Raw genomic sequence first — 21,120 nt, forward strand, 5'->3', positions numbered from 1 at the left:
GCAGGAGGTCACGGGACCGACCCGGTTGTCACGGGGTTAACTGTGGCGACACGGTGGCGAGGAGATGTTAACTACCTCGCCTGGTGTACAGGAGGTCGTGAGTTCCATCCCGACCCCGACGCCTGCTGCTGTATATTTGCAGTTTGCGGTGTCTCTCTCTCTCCCCGTGGCCGCGTGGATTTTCCTCTGGGTCCTCCGTTTTTTTTTTCCCTCCACATTTAGAATCAACATCACCACGCGTTTAAAGTATTTGGCTGCTCTAAATGTCCACGTGATGATGAGCCGCTTCGTTGAGCTACCGTTTGTGATAAGCCAGGTCGCTTCTGACAAAGGTCCACATATTTCAGTGGGCCTTACCTGGTTAAAATAAAAAAAAACAACGGTAGTAGTAGAGATGACTGACAGATGAACAACGCCTGCGTTGTGCGGCGATGGCGGCGGTGAGCGGGAATCGAACTCGGGTTCGTCAGCTTCCAAGAGCGGTCCGCTAAACTGATTGACGACCGCTAACCCCCACGTGGATGTGCACGCACGCGCACACGCACACACACACAAACGAGCTGGTAAACCAGTCTGTTAAGTGAGCCTCGATTACGCTCGGGGGATTTAGACTTGGGAAGAAATGTGCAAACGCATATAAATGCACGGGCGCTCGCGCAAATATGCGGACTTATATGGGCTTACCCGCAGACCTACACACATAAATACACTGACTCGCAGAATGACGTAGAGCGTCAAAGACTTGTACAGAGGCCATATCGGCGGACCGATATGGGGCCTGAAGAATAACGCAGAACCTATAAACTCGAATAGCATATGACCCATAGGCTGAAATAGAAACCCACAGACTTATGCACAGACCTACTGACTTAAAACAGAAACCCAGAGACTCACATTAAGACCCATAGACTCACACGGACTGAATTGTGAGTAAACCAGGTTCTCAAGGGTAGTGAGTTGATGGTCACAGACAGGTCATCAGTGACTTACATAAGAGACCCATAGACTCACACAGAGACCTATAGGCACACGCAGAGACCCAAAGACACACGCAGAGACCCATAGGCTCACACAGAGACCCATAGACTCACACAGAGACCTATAGACTCACAAAGAGACACATAGACTCACACAGAGACAAATAGACTCACACAGAGACACACAGATACACACAAAGACCCATAGACTCACACAGAGACCCATAGACTCACACAGAGACCCATAGACTCACACAGAGACCCAAAGACTCACACAGAGACACATACACAGAGACCCATAGACTGACACAGAGACCCATAGACTCACACAGAGACCCATAGACCCACACAGAGAACCGAAGACTCACAAAGACACCCACAGACTCACACAGAGACCCACAGACTCACACAGAGACCCACAGACTCACACAGAGACCCATAGACTCACACAGAGACCCATAGACTCACACAGAGACCCAAAGACTCAGAGACACCCATAGACTCACACAGAGACACAGACTCACACAGAGGCCCATAGACTCACACAGAGACCCATAGACTCACACAGAGACCCATAGACTCACAGAGACCCAAAGACTCACAAAGACGCCCATAGACTCACAAAGACACCCATAGACTCACACAGAGACACAGACTCACACATAGACCCATAGACTCACACATAGACCCATAGACTCACACAGAGACCCATAGACTCACACAGAGACCCAAAGACTCACAGAGACACCCACAGACTCACACAGAGACCCATAGACTCACACAGAGACCCATAGACTCACACAGAGACCGAAAGACTCACAGAGACACCCATAGACTCACACAGAGACACAGACTCACACAGAGACCCATAGACTCACACAGAGACCCATAGACTCACACAGAGACCCATAGACTCACACAGAGACCCAAAGACTCACAGAGACACCCACAGACTCACACAGAGACCCATAGACTCACACAGAGACCCATAGACTCACACAGACCCATAGACTCACACAGAGACCGAAAGACTCACAGAGACACCCATAGATTCACACAGAGACACAGACTCACACAAAGACACAAACTCACACAGAGACCCATAAGACTCACACAGAGACCCATAGACTCACACAGAGACACAGACTCACACAGAGACCCATAGACTCACACAGAGACCCATAGACTCACACAGACCCATAGACTCACAGAGACACCCATAGACTCACACAGAGACTCTCAAACAAAGACAAACTCACACAGAGACCCATAGACTAACACAGAGACCCACAGACTCACACAGAAACACCCATAGACTCACACAGAGACCCAAAGACTCACACAGAGACCCATAGACTCACACAGAGTCCCACAGACTCACACAGTCAACAGTGACCACACAAAACACACACACCAAATGCTCAGGACATTCCCATGCATAAATATCTACATTTTACTGGGGGGGGGGGGGGGTGGGGGGAATACATTTTATGCGTCGTTCCATTTCAGTCTGCATTTTTCCCCGATAATAGTACTGTACAAAATGTCGTCCTTCACTTACCCCGGAAGGCCTGGCGGAGTCTTACGACCGGCATTCTGGAGGGTTGCTGCAACGTTCAGCCATCAATTCCATCGGTGTTGTGTTTGGCTTCGTCCGTCTCTGTGTGAGCATGTGGCTCGCGATGCGAGTCTGTGGGGCCAATTTGAGTCTGTATGCAAGTCTATGAGTCTCCCGTGCGAGTCTGTGGGTCTCTGTGTGGGTCTATGCGGTTACAGCCACACTCAACACCCCAGGGCTACATTTTCCCAAGCAGAATGCATCATGTGCCAAGGGCGCCGCAATGGTGAGATGTTAACTACCTCGCCTGGTACACAGGAGGTCGTGGGTTCGATCTCGACACTGACGTCTGCTGCTGTATATTTGGAGTTTGCGTGTCTCTCTCTCTCTCCCCGTGGTGAGATGTTAACTACCTCGCCTGGTCTACAGGAGGTCGTGGGTTCGATCTCGACACTGACGCCTGCTGCTGTATATTTGGAGTTTGCGTGTCTCTCTCTCTCCCCGTGGTGAGAAGTTAACTACCTCGCCTGGTCTACAGGAGGTCGTGGGTTCGATCTCGACACTGACGCCTGCTGCTGTATATTTGGAGTTTGCGTGTTCCCGCGTAAGATTTTTCTTCGGGTCCTCCGGTTATTCCCGCAGAATCAACATCACGCGCTTAGATAGTATTTGTCTGCTGCTATAAATGCTAAACGTGATGAGCTATCATTGTTGATGGCCAGGTCGTTTCCTGAAAAGAGCTACACAGTAGCTCAGTGGGGCCTTCGCTGGTAAAATAAAATAAAAACATTTTTAGTTTTAGTGACGGCAGTCGACATACGGTAGAGGTCACAGGAGGTCACGACGGTCTATGCTAGAGCTGCCAAAATGTTTTGAATGTTGTTTTCCAGCAAAGGGAAAGAACTTTGAATCTCACGATTTGATGGTAACAGTGATGAGTCGTCTCGATCGGCACCGCAACTGTGGTTATCGCGGGGTTTTTTTTTTTAATGTTTGTTAGCCTCTTGTTTTCATGCTTTGATGGGATTTTCCCACGATGGATGTTTCACAATTACTGCACCATGAAAAAAACGAGCTATAGACCTCAGTGGGGGCCCTTAACTGGTAAAACAAAAATAAAAAAAAAGCTTTAGTTTTAAGTTCTAACCGGGTTGAAACTTTGCCGATGAGCACAAAGTTGGCGGCGCTCGCGTGTGCCCGCGTGCGTGCCCACGCGTGCGTGGGAAGGTGAACACGCACTGTGAAGGTTACTCGCGCGACTTGGCACGGCAGCCAAGGCCACAGCGGGCACAATGAGGGAGTCGGTGAAAGTCACATTGCCCGCTGTTTGTGTCTTTGCCTCTGTGTGGAGGTGTCATCGTGGGGAGCGGCGGCGCCGAGGTTAGCGCGCCGCGCTTACGAACCCGGCCGCCCGGGTTCGATTCCCGCCCACGGCCAACGCCATCGCCGGTGACGATTATCCGAACCGGGCCTGGGCCAGGGCCTGGTGCGATGTGTAGACATCGCCACCGGGGAGACAAAGGCGGTCGGGGCGTGGTGCTCGCCACCCACCCCCCCCCCCCTCCTGTGCCGTGCCGGCCTTCGTAGGTGCTCGTTAACGGCACTTGCTCCAAAAGTCTGCTGAGCCTTTCGGGGGGATCTTTGTCTCTGGGGGCATCACTGGGACACAAGCGCGGTCGGGCGTGGTGCTGGCCACCACACCTCCTTCGTGTGCCGTGCCGGCATTCATAGGTCCTGCTTGCTCACAGCACCTACCCCAAAAGCCTGTTAGAGGCTATACGGGGGACCTTTGTCTTTGTTGTGAGCAGCACATTGTCACGGTTCAGGATTGAATTTTAGAGTTTGGCCACTACGGAATGATCTGGCCGAATTTGCGTCGTAAGATCCTCCACCACCACCAGCACCAGCACCACCACCAGCACCACCTCCACCACCACCTCCACCACCTCCACCACCACCACCAGCACCACCAGCACCACCAGCACCACCTCCACCACCAGCACCACCACCTCCACCACCACCACCACCTCCACCACCTCCACCACCACCTCCACCACCAGCACCACCACCTCCACCACCACCATCACCAGCACCACCACCAGCACCACCACCACAACCAGCACCAGCACCAGCACCTCTACCACCACCATCACCAGCACCACCACCAGCACCACCACCAGCACTACCAGCACCACCACCTCCACCACCTCCACCACCAGCACCACCAGCACCAGCACCACCACCACCCGACTTGGCCAAACGAATAAAATTCTCACGCGGCGCCATGAGCGTTGCAACGATGCACCAGCTGTTGCAGATCACTCTCCCACTCACTGTGCCGGTTCGGCTACGCCAACACGGCCATTGTGAACCCACAGAGAGAGAGAGAGACCCAGACTCAGGGTTCGAACCCAGGTTTCTCAGCTGTGGCGTTTCAGTGTCTCCAACACGGCCATTGTGAACCCACAGAGAGAGAGAGAGACCCAGACCCAGGGTTCGAACCCAGGTTTCTCAGCTGTGGCGGTTCAGTGTCGCCAACACGGCCATTGTGAACCCACAGAGAGAGAGAGACCCAGACTCAGAGATCGAACCCAGGTTTCTCAGCTGTGGCGGTTCAGTGTCGCCAACACGACCATTGTGATCCCACAGAGAGAGACCCAGACTCAGAGATCGAACCCAGGTTTCTCAGCTGTGGCGGTTCAGTGTCTCCAACACGGCCATTGTGATCCCAGAGAGAAAGAGAGACCCAGATTCAGAGATCGAACCCAGGTTTCTCAGCTGTGGCGGTTCAGTGTCTCCAACACGGCCATTGTGATCCCACAGAGAGAGAGAGAGAGAGACCCAGACTCAGAGATCGAACCCAGGTTTCTCAGCTGTGCCAGTTCAGTGTCTCCAACACGGCCATTGTGATCCCACAGAGAGAGAGAGAGAGACCCAGACTCAGAGATCGAACCCAGGTTTCTCAGCTGTGGCGGTTCAGTGTCTCCAACACGGCCATTGTGATCCCACAGAGAGAGAGAGAGAGAGACCCAGACTCAGAGATCGAACCCAGGTTTCTCAGCTGTGCCAGTTCAGTGTCTCCAACACGGCCATTGTGATCCCACAGAGAGAGAGAGAGAGACCCAGACTCAGAGATCGAACCCAGGTTTCTCAGCTGTGGCGGTTCAGTGTCTCCAACACGGCCATTGTGAACCCACAAAGAGAGAGAGACCCAGACTCAAGGTTCGAACCCAGGTTTCTCAGCTGTGGCGGTTCAGTGTCGCCAACACGGCCATTGTGATCCCACAGAGAGAGAGACCCTGACTCAGAGATCGAACCCAGGTTTCTCAGCTGTGCCAGTTCAGTGTCGCCAACACGGCCATTGTGATCCCACAGAGAGAGAGACCCAGATTCAGAGATCGAACCCAGGTTTCTCAGCTGTGCCAGTTCAGTGTCTCCAACACGGCCATTGTGAACCCACAGAGAGAGAGAGAGAGACCCAGACTCAGAGATCGAACCCAGGTTTCTCAGCTGTGCCAGTTCAGTGTCTCCAACACGGCCATTGTGAACCCACAAAGAGAGAGAGACCTAGACCCAGGGTTCGAACCCAGGTTTCTCAGCTGTGCCGGTTCAGTGTCGCCAACACGGCCATTGTGATCCCACAGAGAGAGAGAGAGGATCTCAGCAGGACCGGCTCAGCATCTCTGGCACTGCCGTTATGAAGCCCTCAAGAGGCCTTCATCCAGCAGTTGACTGATCATGGCTGATGATGATGAGAGAGACACCGAGACCCGTTGCTTGAACCCAGGAACGTACAGCCGCTGACTGTTTCCGACAGCCATTATGAACCACCTTCAGCGATAGAGACACAGATAAAGACATCAATGTCTCTCTACATTACGTGCACATTTCCAAAAAACTAAAACTTTTTTATTTTACCAGGTAAGGCCCACTGAGCTATATGGCTCTTTTTCAGAAGCAACCTGGCCACAAATGATCGCTCAATTAAGTGGCTTACCACGTGGAAATGTGTAGCAGCCAAACACTCTAAACACGTGATGTTGATTCTAAATATGGAGGGAGAAACCGGAAGCCCCGGAGAAAAATCCACGTGACCACGGGAAAAGAGAGACACACGCAAACTCAAAATATACAGCAGCAGGCGTCAGGGTCAGGATCGAACCCACGACCTCCTGTACACCAGGCAAGGTAGTCAACATCTCACCACAGAGAGAGAGACACCGCAAACTCCAAATATACAGCAGGCGTCAGGGTCGGGATTGAACCCACGACCTCCTGTAGACCAGGCGAGGTAGTTAACATCTCACCACAGAGAGAGAGACACGCAAACTCCAAATATACAGCAGGCGTCAGGGTCGGGATTGAACCCACGACCTCCTGTAGACCAGGCGAGGTAGTTAACATCTCACCACAGAGAGAGAGAGACACGCAAACTCCAAATATACAGCAGGCGTCAGGGTCGGGATTGAACCTACGACCTCCTGTAGACCAGGCGAGGTAGTTAACGTCTTACCATGGAGAGAGAGAGAGACACGGAAACTCCAAATATACAGCAGGCGTCAGGGTCGGGATTGAACCTACGACCTCCTGTAGACCAGGCGAGGTTGTTAACATCTCACATCCAGCCCCCCCCCCCCCCCCCCAAGACAGATGGTGCCGTCTTGAAAAAGTCTCAAGAGACTTCCACATATAAAAATTCACGAATTTTTTCTTGCTTAGGGCAGACCGCAATGCAGAAGTTACAACAACAAAAGTTAAACTCTTACAAACACTATTTATCTATCTCTCTCACACACACACACGTTACATACGCGAGTGATGATACAATTCACGAGTATGGCAATTTGCTATATTCAGGGTCACGACTATATTTGAGATTCGATTGTTTGGTCGTCTCGTTTGTACTGTCTGACTCATTTGTAGTCTCGTTTATATTGTTCCATGTCGTTTGTATTGTTGTGTCTCATTTGTATTGTTCTGTCTCACTTGTATTGTTCTGTGTCGGTTGTATTGTTCTGTGTCGGTTGTATTGTTCTGTGTCACTTGTATTGTTCTGTGTCGCTTGTATTGTTCTGAGTCGCTTGTATTGTTCTGAGTCGCTTGTATTGTTCTGTGTCGTTTGTATTGTTCTGTGTCGTTTGTATTGTTCTGTGCCGCTTGTATTGTTCTGTGTCGTTTGTATTGTTCTGTGTCGCTTGTATTGTTCTGAGTCGCTTGTATTGTTCTGTGTCGTTTGTACTGTTCTGTCTCGCTTGTATTGTTCTCTGTCGTTTGTATTGTTCTGTGTTGCTTGTATTGTTCTGTGTCGCTTCTATTGTTCTGTGTCGTTTGTATTGTTGTGTCGCTTGTATTGTTCTGTGTCGTTTGTATTGTTCTGTGTCGCTTGTATTGTTCTGTGTCATTTGCATTGTTCTGTGTCGTTTGTATTGTTCTGTCTCGTTTAGATTGTTCTGTCTCGTTTAGATTGTTCTGTCTCGTTTGTATTGTTCTGTCTCGCTTGTATTGTTCTGTCTCGTTTGTATTGTTCTGTCTCGTTTGTATTGTTCTGTCTCGTTTGTATTGTTCTGTCTCGCTTGTATTGTTCTGTCTCGTTTGTATTGTTGTGTCTCTATAATAATAGGTTTTCCCCTCTCTGGAACTAAAACAGCTGTTGTGTTAAGATGTTAAAACACCAAACAGAAACCTTTTTTTAAGGAATCCGGTCTGCATTAACCACACGTACTTGTGGCGAACATGGAAACAAAAAACATGCCCCGATAATTATATTATAACTAGCTGCACTACCCGCCTTTGCCAGGGACTTGGATCCCCCACGCGCAGACAGACGCCTTTGTCTCCCCAGTGGCGATGTTCACACCACAACAGTTACTCGTTTGAGGCTGAGTCGACCTAGGGGAGGCTCAGGAGCGGTTAAAATAATCGTCACCGGTGGTGGCCCTGTAGCCGGAATCGAACTCGGGTCGCCGGGTTCGTAGCGCGGCGCGCTAACCACAACACCACAATGCGTTACGCTTCCACATACGCGGGTCACATGACAGATTTGACGTCACAGCTCACTTGCCGTGCAAAAAATAAATGCATTATTGAGCTCCCCCCCCCCCCCCCAAAACCAAAAGTGTATTTTTATAATTTTTGCATGGTGTATAGTCTGGAAAGTACCCACATGGCAAATTTGCAGTTTGTTGCATGTCGGGAAGTACGCTAAACATTTTGAACAGACACACATATTCACAACTTTGCCTTTTATATATATATGGAGATACACAATGCATTGCCTTTGAAACTGATTGGTCCACGCCAGAGACAGCGTTCTTTAGAGCCTAGTCTCAACCAACGTTAGACCAGAGGGCAACGCCAGAAGACGAACAGCACAAGGACAATGCCACCATCAGGCCCCACATTGTCCCGCCTTGTTCGCATTGCTGCGTCTCATTCAGAATCAGAATCAGAAAGGGTTTTATTCGCCATGTAAGTTCACACCGACACGGAATTTACTTTGGCAGGATGGTGCATACATTCAACATATAGGAATCTAAAATCTTAAATAAGTTTTAAACAAGTCTTACTATAATAAGGGTTAAAAGTCTAACACTAAGGGGCTGAAGTATATAAAATTAAATAAATATCGAATATAAAATAGCTTTAAGATATAATTTAAAAATACAAATAGGGAAACATAGTTAATATCAGCAACGTGTCGTTATGTAGATCAAATGTTAAAAACAGTGTTAGCCCTTGGCCTTGTTTAACAGGCCAGCAGCAGATGGGAAGAAACTGTTTTTATGGCGTGAGGTTTTGGTCCTGATGGACCGAAGCCTTCTGCCGGAGGGGAGTAGCTGAAACAGAGAGTGACCAGGGTGGGAGAAATCGGCCATAATCTTCCTCGCTCGCCTCATAGACCTTGTCGTGTGCAGGTCCTCGAGGGTCGGTAGATTGCAGGCAATTACCTTCTCAGCAGTGTGGATGATACGCTGCAGTCTGCTCTTGTCCTTGGCAGTGGCAGCAGCGTACCAGCCGGTTATGGAGGAGGTGAGGATGGATTCAATGATCGCTGTATAGATTTACACCATCATTGTCTTTGGCAGGTTGAATTTCTTCAGCTGCCGTAGAAAGTACATCCTCTGTTGAGCTTTCTTGGTGAGGGAGCTGATGTTCAATTCCCACTTGAGGTCCCGGGAGAGAATAGTGCCCAGGAAGCGGAAGGACTCTACAATTTTTACTGGGGAGTCTAACAGGGTGATGGGGGTGAGTGGTGCTGTATTCTTCCTGAAGTCCACAACCATCGCATTGTCCATCTCACTGACGACGTCCCTCTCGCCTGTGTCGCCTCGCTTGCACCGTGCGTCTCACCGTCCTCCTCCTTCGCTTGGGGTGGCGTAAGAGTTCACGCGAGAGAGAAGCCGTCAATCGTTAACCACGTCCACTGGCGTACGCGTGCAGGTTAGAGGTGAGCGAGGAAAATCTATTTGCTTTGTCACTGTAATGCCCCGCTGCGGAGGAGGCCGTGTCTGTGATCACCCACAAGTCCTCGGCTGTCTGGACTTCGGTTTTAAGCGGTCAGCGATTCGATCGTTCATCTTTAACTCGCGTGGTTCCCCTTGTCTTTTCTGCAATTCGTTGTCTGTACGTATATCGCCTGTGTTGTCTGTCTTGTCTTGTCTGTTGCCTGCATTTATAGCCTGTCATCTGAAATGTTGTTGTCTGTAGGGTCTGCATGGTCGGTGTTGTTTGCATCATCATATTTGAAGTCTGTATCGTGTATCTCGTCTGGTCTGTCTATAGTCTGCCATTTGTTGTCCCGTCCCCATCGTTTGTTCATGTGGTTTGCATGGAGTGCCGTGCGTCTTCTCTTTATTCTGTCTCGTCTGCTGTATTGTCTGTAATGTCTGCCTGTCTGTGCCGCGTCCCGCATGGGGAGTGGTGGCGCAGTGGTTAGCGCTACGCTGAGCCACGAACCCGGCAACCCGGGTTCGATTCCCGCTCGCAGCCAACACCGGTGACGATTAATCTGAACCGGTCAATGGCCTCCCCTAGGTCGACTCAGCCTCAAATGAGTACCTGGTGCGGTGTGTAGTATTCATCGCTGCTAGGGAGACAAAGGCGGCCGGGCGTGGTTGCTGTCCATCCACCCCCTTCGTGTGCGACAGTGCCGGTGGCCTTCATAGGTGCTGCTCGCTAGCAGCACTTGTCCCAAGAGTCTGTTCAGGCTATACGGGGAATCTTTGTCCTGTGTCTCATATGTTCGGTCTCACTTATGTTGTCCGTCCCATTACAGTACAGTAAAACCTTGGATTGCGAGCATAACTCGTTCTGGAAACGTGTTTGTAATCCAAAGCACTCGTATATCAAAGCACTCGTATATAATTTTTATTTAAAGCTTTCGTGACTGCAGGGATTCATATTCTTGGGTTCTTTCGGTAAAGTCACCACCACATAGAAGGGAAACAATAAAATAATAAAAAAATATATAAAACAATTAAACTCTCGCGACGTTTCGACTGCAACACGAGCAGCCATCATCAGGTGTGAAAACCACAGCAAGAAAATGTTGAAAAGAGTGGCGGTTTATTATTTCATTGTTTCCCTTCTACGTGACTTTACCGAAAGCACCAAGAATACTCGTACATCAGTTGTGATCACGTGACGCTCGGCAGTACAAAGCGTACTACTACACGTGTTCTGCTGCTCGTATTGCAAGACCCTCGCTCGTTTGTCAAATTAATATTCATTTAAAATTTTTGCTACGTCTTGCGAAGCGCTCGCAGACCAAGTTACGCTCGCAATCCAAGGCTTTTACTGTAGATCTAGCTTGGTCTGCTCGTCCTGTACATTCACCTTTACATTATTCAGCAAATCTCATGCATACTTTGAGCTTTGCCGTCACACGTTGTCGCGTTCCTTTACGCGCTCCATCTCCGCGTTGGACGCTCTCTTGGGGAGGGGATCGTTGTAAGGATAAAAACTTACACAAGCGCGCGTGCAAATCTTCGTGGCTATTTTTATCCGGGGCCCGTTCTGGGCATCCCTTAGGTCCACTCAGCCATAAATGGTCACTGGCTATATGTGAGGTGGTGGGCAATGCATTCTGCACTTCAACTCAAAGAGTTTTTTTTTCACTTTCGGTGTAGTACCTAAAATAATTTTGAGTCTCATTCGCAAGAGTGGGCAAGTGAGTGGGCGAGTTAGTGGGCGAGTGAGTGGGCGAGTGAGTGGGCGAGTTAGTGGGCGAGTGAGTGGGCGAGTGAGTGGCGGAGTGAATGAGTTTAAGTAATGAGTTTATTTTGTTTAACCAGAGACCGGGATGAGTCTCATTCGCAAGAGTGAGTGAGTGAATGGCGGAGTGAATGAGTGAGTTAAAATACTCTATGGTGCTTTCGGCAAAGTCACGTAGGTAGAAACAAATAAATAAAATAAAACACGACGTTTCGGTCGCAACACAAGCGACCCAAAGAACCACAGAGTACGGATTCCTGCAGTCACGAAAGCTTCAAATCAAGATTGAGTTAAAGTACTCAGTGTATTTAAACCAGAGGCCGAGATGAGTCTCGCGTTCGCAAGAGTGACCGACCCGGATGGCAAAATGAAAGCAAAACGAAGCCACTGGTACCTGCAGAGCCATGAAGGGAACATAAGTCAGAGGAAAACACAACTCCGTCACCACATGAGAAATCGAAAATGTTACACAAATAAAACGTCCCCCTGCAGCACAAGTTGGCTCGCGCAGATTATTATTTTCAGACTGATCACATCGCTGTCGAACCCTTATCAGTGCCCTACATTATTACAGACCAACTCAGAACTTATTGGTCATCCCCCGTGCCCCCGTATAAATCTCAACGTTCATCCGACAAAGTCCCATCGCAAGGGAGAAACACAAACACATAGACGCAAAGTCATATATTTTTTGTTGCCCGCATTGAAACGGCTGTAGGCCGTATGGACTTGAAAAACTCAATTTCCCCGTACAAGAATATAAAACCGTATGGGTTGACAGCGATGTGATCATAGCACAGTACAATTACAAATGACGTCTAAGCAATATTAAGACCAATAAATCATGGGGGGGGGGGTGACTATTGCACTGATGTGAAAACAGACAAAGGATCCCCCGTGCGTGTAGCCTTCACGGACCTTTGGGGCAAGTGCTGTTGGCGGGCAGCGGCGCCTACGGAAGGCCGGCACTGCGGCACGTGATTTGGTCGCGTGGCCAGCACCACACGCCCGGCCGCCTTTGTCTCACGAAGTAAACGGACGACGACGGACGCGCATAACGGCATACGAGGGGATGACGGATCCAAAAAAAGGGCTCCCCGCTGTGTACATGCATTCAACAAACCTACTTGCTGCGCGGTGAACAAATACGAAGAAGTGTTTATCCCTTTCCGGCAGTAGAAAAACAGGTGGTGTGTTAAGACATGGTGTTTGAACATGTTAACATAACTCTTGTTTCATTGCCAGAAAAGGGTCAAACCTATTTTTATTTTTCATACTTTGATACTGGCAAGATGGTCCCACGATAGATAGAACTTTAATCCGTTACGACTTCAAATGCAATGTGATCATTCCACTCCTGACGATTGGCCACAGTTCCACAGCTATGACCAACAACAACCGCCATTCGCCACTAAGTGGCGGTGATGTCACCACGACGCTTGTGCCAGGCCATGTGCACCTTGAGGCCACGTGAAGTGTCGAACGCCCGCTGGCAGGAGGTCACGGGGCAGACCCAGGTGCCACGGGTCGACTGACTGAGATGACTGAGATGACTGGCTGATGCACCACCTGTGCCCCCTACTGTGCCAACTTGCTGTGCTTTAGCCACCCGGCACTCCGCTCGTTGTTGTGAGCGTCGCTCCTCCGCCCTCCGTTGTTGTTGGAGGGCGACTGCCTCAAACTGCCCAGTAGCGTCCTTCACGAGCATCCTCCACAGAGGCCGATCTTGACACCGCTGGTACCAGTCATCGGCAAGTCCACTCAGCTCCACGTCCTCCCGTACCACGTCACTCCATCTCTTCTCTAGCCCGTGCCGCGCCCGTTTAGCCCCCTCGATCCGGCCGAACAAAAGCTGTTTAGGCATGCGGTGGCTGGGCATGCGGGCTACATGACCCAGCCAACGCAGCCTTGCCTGCCGGAGGAGCTCACCGATGGGACCTTGACAAGATCTTTCAAGGATGACCAATACACTACCACGCCTACAATTTTGATATGACCAGGTAAGGCCCCATTGAGCTACATAGCTATTTTTCAGACACGACTTGGCCACTGTCTACATTGTCTTATGTTTGTTATTATTTGACTTGCATCCCACTGGGATTTTTGCACACAGCGTTGAAATGCGGTGTTTTGTTCTGGAAGACTTTGCTGTTTTTTCCAGGATTTTTTTCTGTTGCGTGTAGTCACTTTAAGACGTTTTCTTGTTCATGTTTTTGTTTTGTTGCGGTTGCATCCATGTCAAGTGCCGCATGGCTCACAGCGTTATACCTAATACATGAAACTCAAACACTAACGATAGCTTAACGAAGTGGTTCATCATCGTCATCACGTGTAAATACTCCAAACGCGCCATGTCGAATCTAAATGGGGTGGGAAAAACCGGAGGACCCGGAGAAAAATCCACGCGGCCACGGGGAGAACCTGAAAAGACCTAACAGGGCCTGGCTTGACGACATGAGAGATTGGTGTCAGAAAGATGTGCGCACTACTTGAGCATATTGGCACTACAATACAGAGGAATGTGAAAACGATGGACGAAATGTGTAGTGGACACCTACGGGATATCTGCCCATGGATCGTGGTGATGATGATGATAAACTATTAAACTACAGTGGTACCCCGGAGATCGAACTTAATTCGTTCCAGAAGGCCATTCGAACACCGATTTGTTCGAACACCAAATTAATGTTCCCCATAAGAATTTAAGTAAATGACATTAATTGGTTCCAGACACAAGATATCTCTCATTAGACAGCATTTTTACACGAAGTTTACAGTAATTACATGCATAAAATCACACACAAAAAAACGAAACACAATAAATAAATGGGAAAAAAATATGGAATAAATGAAATAAATGAAAATTTTACTTCACTTTACCTCTAGTAAGGAGAGTTGATGGATTGAGTGGAAGGTGGTGAGGAGGTAGTGGTGTTATTGTTTGGAAGGGGAGTCATCTCCTTTGTCTGGGCAAGCGTCATGCACGCTGCTGGCCATACGCGTCTCAGCCGTACAAAGTTCTTTGAAGTCGCGATTGCCCGTTCGACCTACGAATTTCGTTCGGTTTCCGTGGCAAAAAATGTTGGGAAATATCGTTCGAACACCGATTTGTTCGAGTTCTGGTGCGTTCGACCTCCGATGTTCTACTGTATTTTTATTTTACCAGGTAAGGCCCCACTGAGCTATGTAGCTCTTTTTCAGAAGCGACCTGGCCACAAATTATAGCCCAACGAAGTGGCTTATCACGTGCCAATGTATAGCAGCCAAACACTCTTAAACGCACGTTGATTCTAAATGCGGATGGAAAAACCGGGGGACGCGGGGAAAAAATCCACATGACCACAGAGAGAACACGCAAACTCCAAACATACAGCAGGCGTCAGGGTCGGGATTGAACCCACGACCTCCTGCATACCAGGCGAGGTAGTTAACATCTCACCACGGAGAGAGAGACACTCAAACTCAACATATACAGTAGGCATCAGGGTCGGGATTGAACCCACGAACCTCCTGTAGACCAGGCGAGGTAGTTAACATCTCACCACGGAGAGAGAGACACGCAAACTCCAAATATACAGCAGGCGTCAGGGTCGGGATTGAACCCACGACCTCCTGCATACCAAGCGAGGTAGTTAACATCTCGCCACTGAGACACGCAAACTCCAAATATACAGCAGGCATCAGGGTCGGGATTAAACCTACGACCTCCTGCGTACCAGGCGAGCTAATTAACATCTCACCACGGAGAGAGAGAGAGACACGCAAACTCAACATATACAGCAGGCATCGTCAGGGTCGGAATCGAACCCACGAAGAAGACTGACAATGATGATGATGTGGAATATTGCAAACCCCTTTGTTGGGTTCAAGCACCGTGTGACTCGGAAATAAACATTTCCAAGAATAGCGACGAATTTGGGCTTAGGGGAAAATCCACGAGTTATTAATTTATGTCAAAACCTCCGGTTGCGCGCGGTTAATTCACAAATCAGATAAACCGCACGCTGATAATCGAGATTCCATTGTATTTACATTTTCAAGTTCAGCAATAATAATAAAAATACGCTTGATATTATTCAGATGCTGCAACCAATACCGCACTCCTCCATATGATTTGTTCATTAAGAACCACTGCTATTGACAGCTGCCCGACACAATGTAAATCAATTTATAACATTTTTGACATGCGTTTTTCTGGATTTTTGTTGTTGTTATTCTGTCTCTCACTGTTCAAATAAACCTACCATTAAAATTATAGACTGATCATTTCTTTGTCAGTGGGCAAGCGTACAAAATCAGCAGGGGATCAAATACTTTTTTCCCTCACTGTACGTTACAATAAGTTAAATGCATGTATGATACATAGCTTTAGAGATTTCATTTTAGGGTTACCACGATACAATACATACGTTCAATGCATGTTAAAAGTTGTTTATATAGCAGGTAGGATTGTTTCCAGAAAGAAAAAAAACTTTCTATGAAATTTCAGTTCGTATAGGCAGGCTAAGAATTTACCTTGGTTTTTTTTACTTCAAATTTTACCGTGCAATACAGTATTGTAATTAATAAATACATAACAGTATATAGTTTATACAGTACGGTACTGTAAATTGCTCCGTTTTGCTAAATTGTCACCATTCTTTAAGACTCCTGGGTAGGCTAAGGCCATCTTCGACTGACGATGTTTTCGACTTACAGTGGTGGTCATCGTAACGCATCTCCATCCTAAGTAGAGGACTACCTGGATATTTTTTTGTAAATGAGATTATTAATTGAAAGAATATCAACTCAGATGTTTGAAGCCAATACATCACCACACTCTCCTCCACGCCACTGGCCATGGGCCCCAATGTGTTCACGGCTACAACCCAATGATGATGATGAAGTTATGTTTTAAGCACTATTTATTGCAAATACCATACTATACTTGAATCCATTCAGAAGTTTAAGCCACTGTGTAAGTTTATGCCTCACAACTCACAGTACCACTGTGATCACAGCTACAACCCCAATGGCACGCGTGAGCTCAACTCAGAGATGAAAATAATTATAACAATTACATTTATACTTGTAAAAGCGCTTTTCATAAGGACCTCAAAGCGCTGTTCAGGAGATAGCAGCAGCAGACACTTAGCGTAAAACAATAAATTTATAATCCATTTACCAAATGAACTAATAGTTTATTAAGCGGAAGCATACAAATAGGTTTAAAGACGCATTTTTTAAAAAAAATTCTGATTTATGATGATTATGAAGCTATGTTTTAAGAATTATTAATTGCAAACATTACACTTTAATCCATTCACAAGTTTAAGGCACTGCTGTAAACACTTGTCACGACTAACCACACAGACAGCCCCACAGTGTATAACAGCTACCACCCCCAATGCACACAGACACAACCCAGTGATGCAAAAATTCTCTACATTTTAGTAACCAATAGTCATTGCAACGTCATACTTGAATCTAATAACAAGTTTAAGGCACTGCTGTATAATAATGTACAACTCACTACTGAGTACACAGACAGTCCCACTGTGTTCACAGCTACAACCCCAATGCACACATAAACTCAACTCAGTCATTAAAAATTAGAAGTTATGTTTAGTAACCAATAGTCATTGCAACGTTATACTTGAATGTAATAACAAGTTTAAGTCACTGCTGTATAATAATGTACTACTCACTATCCACACAGTCCCACTGTGTTCACAGCTACAACCCCAATGCACACATAAACTCAACTCGGTGATTAAAAATTAGAAGTTATGTTTAGTAAACAATAGTCATTGCAACGTTATACTTGAATGTAATAACAGGTTTAAGGCACTGCTGTATAATAATGTACTACTCACTATCCACACAGTCCCACTGTGTTCACAGCTACAACCCCAATGCACACATAAACTCAACTCAGTCATTAAAAATGATGAGTTATGTTTAGTAACCAATAGTCATTGCAACGTTATACTTGAATGTAATAACAAGTTTAAGGCACTGCTGTATAATAATGTACAACTCACTACTAACCACACACACAGTCCCCACTGTGTTCACAGCTACCACCCCAACGCACGCATAAACTCAACTCAGTCATTAAAAATGATGAGTTATGTTTAGTAACCAATAGTCATTGCAACGTTATACTTGAATGTAATAACAAGTTTAAGGCACTGCTGTATAATAATGTACTACTCACTACTGACTACACACACAGTCCCCACTGTGTTCACAGCTACCACCCCAATGCACACATAAGCTCAACTCAGTCATTAAAAATGATGAGTTATGTTTAGTAACCAATAGTCATTGCAACGTTATACTTGAATCTAATAACAAGTATAAGTCACTGCTGTATAATAATGTACAACTCACTACTGACTACACACACAGTCCCACTGTGTTCACAGCTACCACCCCAATGCACACAAACTCAACTCAGTCATTACAAATTATGAGTTATGTTTAGTAACCAATAGTCATTGCAACGTTATACTTGAATCTAATAACAAGTATAAGTCACTGCTGTATAATAATGTACAACTCACTACTAACCACACACACAGTCCCCACTGTGTTCACAGCTACCACCCCAATGCACACAAACTCAACTCAGTCATTAAAAATGATGAGTTATGTTTAGTAACCAATAGTCATTGCAACGTTATACTTGAATGTAATAACAAGTTTAAGTCCCTGCTATATAATAATGTACAACTCACTACTGACTACACACACAGTCCCACTGTGTTCACAGCTACAACCCCAATGCACACATAAGCTCAACTCAGTGATTAAAAATTAGAAGTTATGTTTAGTAACCAATAGTCATTGCAACGTTATACTTGAATGTAATACTGAATGTAAGTTTAAGGCACTGCTGTATAATAATGTACTACTCACTATTAACCACACACACAGTCCCCACTGTGTTCACAGCTACAACAACCCTCAATGCCCCCCCACCACCACCGCGTCAACCTCTTCAGGGACATCGTCATTGTTGTTGTGTTGTTGTTGTGTTGTTGTTGTGGACGAAGTCTTTGACTCACTTTTAAAGGCGGCGACCAGGCCCCGTCCGTCCTTGATGAGCTCCTTGATGAACTTGTTCGTCTTGTCAAGCGCCACTTCGTGCGATTTGAGACGTTCCCTGAACTGAGGGCTGTCGAGGTGACAGTCGACGAATTCCAGCGGAGGTAGCCCCATCTTATTCTCCTCCTCCTAGACAACAACAAACAAACAAAATTCTCAATAATTTAAAAAGAGTTATATCGATTGTGAGGGTGTTGGGAGACCACCAGCGCCAACAGAGAGGGAGTGATACGGCACGCGAGGAGAGACGACTTACCTCCCCAGACGCTGGTTTATAACTGCAGCAGCAGCAGCAACAATAATTTATAATTAAAATAAAAAACCTTCTAAAAACTTCAACGCCGCCAAAAAAAATCACGAACTTCACTCCTCACACGGCCGATAAAAAAAAAATTTTACATTTTTTTTCCCGTGCGTTTTGCTTTGGTGATACAAAACTAAACTGAACTTCCACCAACTTCCGGCGACGTTGACGCCGATTTGCGAGTTGTTGCGTTCGTAGTTGTTCGTCGTCGTAGTCGTTAATAATTTTACGATCGTTTTGAAAAGTTCACGAAAGTTAAATTCCCGCCGTCCCCCTCCAAGACGACTCTGCAGAGAGCCCGGCCACCATTTTTTTTTCTGGGATGAGGGGGCGGGGCGCAGCGGGTGGATGAGGAGGGGGTCGTGGGGGGTGAGGGGGGCGGGGGATTGAAGGGGGGGCGTGGTTAGTGGGGGGGGTGAGGGGGCGGGCGGGCGGGGGGGGGCAGCGGGGGATGTGGTGGGGGCGGGGTGGTAAGGGGGAGGGGGCCACGGAACGTGAGTACCGCGCCACGTGACCCGGCTCCACCCGTGGCCATGTTGGATCAGGAGGCCTTCGGGGTGATGGAGGGGGAGAGGTGGAATGAACCTTTCGAAGCGAGGCCAGTAGAGACAGAGATATCGAGTTGACGATAGGAAATCTGTGCTTGTGTATATACAGCGCCGAGGATTCGATAATAAAAACAAATTTCTGATGACTTTTTTTTTAAACGGGTATACTTTACGAATAGTTACGCGAATGGCAGCTATTGTGTAGCAGACAAAAACACCCCTTGAGTTAATCACAAAGTGTCAACGAAACTGATTTGTATTTAAAAATAAAAGTTACGCGATTCTAATACGCTGCAGTCCGCCATTGCCTTCACCCCTACCCAAGATGGCGACCAGCGAACTCAAACTAATTAAATTAATTATAAGGGCGGGGCGGTGGGCGGGGCGAGGGTGAGCTTGTGACCAATCGCACGTCGCCCCGCGTCGCCACGTGACACGAACGTGACCCAATTGCATGTGTTGTGTCATATTTAAGAGGTGAGGGGTTCATTTTAAATCCCTACTGCTGTAGCGCCGCCACGTGTCTGCCACTGAGAATTGCACCGGTTAAGTATCCAGTCCTCGCCATAGCAATGTGGAATTTCCACCCGCTGTCAAACTCCAAGTTGCCACGGACAAGTGCCAGTCCTCGCCATAGCAATCCAGTCCTCGCCATAGCAATGTGGAATTTCCACCCGCTGTCAAACTCCATGTTGCCACGGACAAGTGCCCAATTGCGTTGACCAAAGAGGAGAGGTCACTGTTGACTTTCCGCAAATCGTTTAAAGGGATTCCCCCGCTTACGAACACTCGACTTGCGGACTTTCAGAGATACGAACAAACCTGTCCCCGCGCCTGTGTTCAGTTGCCTGTTCGGAACCGAGAGTCGTAAGTTCAACCGCTGCGCAATAGATGGCGGTGGTGGCATCTACATCTAGAGAACGTGAAGAACCAGTGGCATCTACATCATCAGAACGTGAAGAACCAGTGGCATCTACATCTGCAGAACATGAAGAACCAGTGGCATCTACATCTGCAGAACGTGAAGAACCAGTGGCATCTACATCTGCAGAGCATGAAGAACCAGTGGCATCTACATCTGCAGAACGTGAAGAACCAGTGGCATCTACATCTGCAGAACGTGAAGAACCAGTGGCATCTACATCTGCAGAATGTGAAGAACCAGTGGTATCTACAGAACATGAAGAACCAGTGGTATCTACATCTGCAGAGCATGAAGACCCAGTGGCATCTACATCTGCAGAACATGAAGAACCAGTGGCATCTACATCTGCAAAACATGAAGAACCCGTGACATCTACATCTGCAGAACGTGAAGAACCAGTGGCATCTACATCTGCAGAGCATGAAGAACCAGTGACATCTACATCTGCAGAGCATGAAGAACCAATGGCATCTACATCTGCAGAGCATGAAGAACCAGTGGCA

At 47.6% G+C, this 21,120-nt stretch overlaps 1 protein-coding gene across 3 annotated transcripts in view; it reads right to left on the minus strand.

The window, feature by feature from the left end:
* The window catches only part of LOC116955744 (rho GTPase-activating protein 26), a 99,665-nt gene extending 80,172 nt beyond the window's left edge, over positions 1 to 19,493 (minus strand). For all 3 annotated transcript variants that reach the window (XM_032977020.2, XM_032977022.2, XM_032977018.2), the window contains exons 1-2: positions 19,097 to 19,493; positions 18,801 to 18,969 (exon numbers count right to left, since the gene is read on the minus strand). In XM_032977020.2, the coding sequence (XP_032832911.2) occupies positions 18,801 to 18,954 (154 nt within the window). In that variant the 5' untranslated portion in view covers positions 18,955 to 18,969; positions 19,097 to 19,493. The remainder of the gene's footprint in view (positions 1 to 18,800; positions 18,970 to 19,096) is intronic.
* Positions 19,494 to 21,120: the final 1,627 nt, after the last annotated feature.

The sequence above is a fragment of the Petromyzon marinus genome, chromosome 61 (genome assembly GCF_048934315.1).
Source record: "Petromyzon marinus isolate PM22_M1 ecotype Great Lakes invasive population chromosome 61, UKy_Petmar_22M1.pri1.0, whole genome shotgun sequence".
NCBI lineage: Eukaryota > Metazoa > Chordata > Hyperoartia > Petromyzontiformes > Petromyzontidae > Petromyzon > Petromyzon marinus.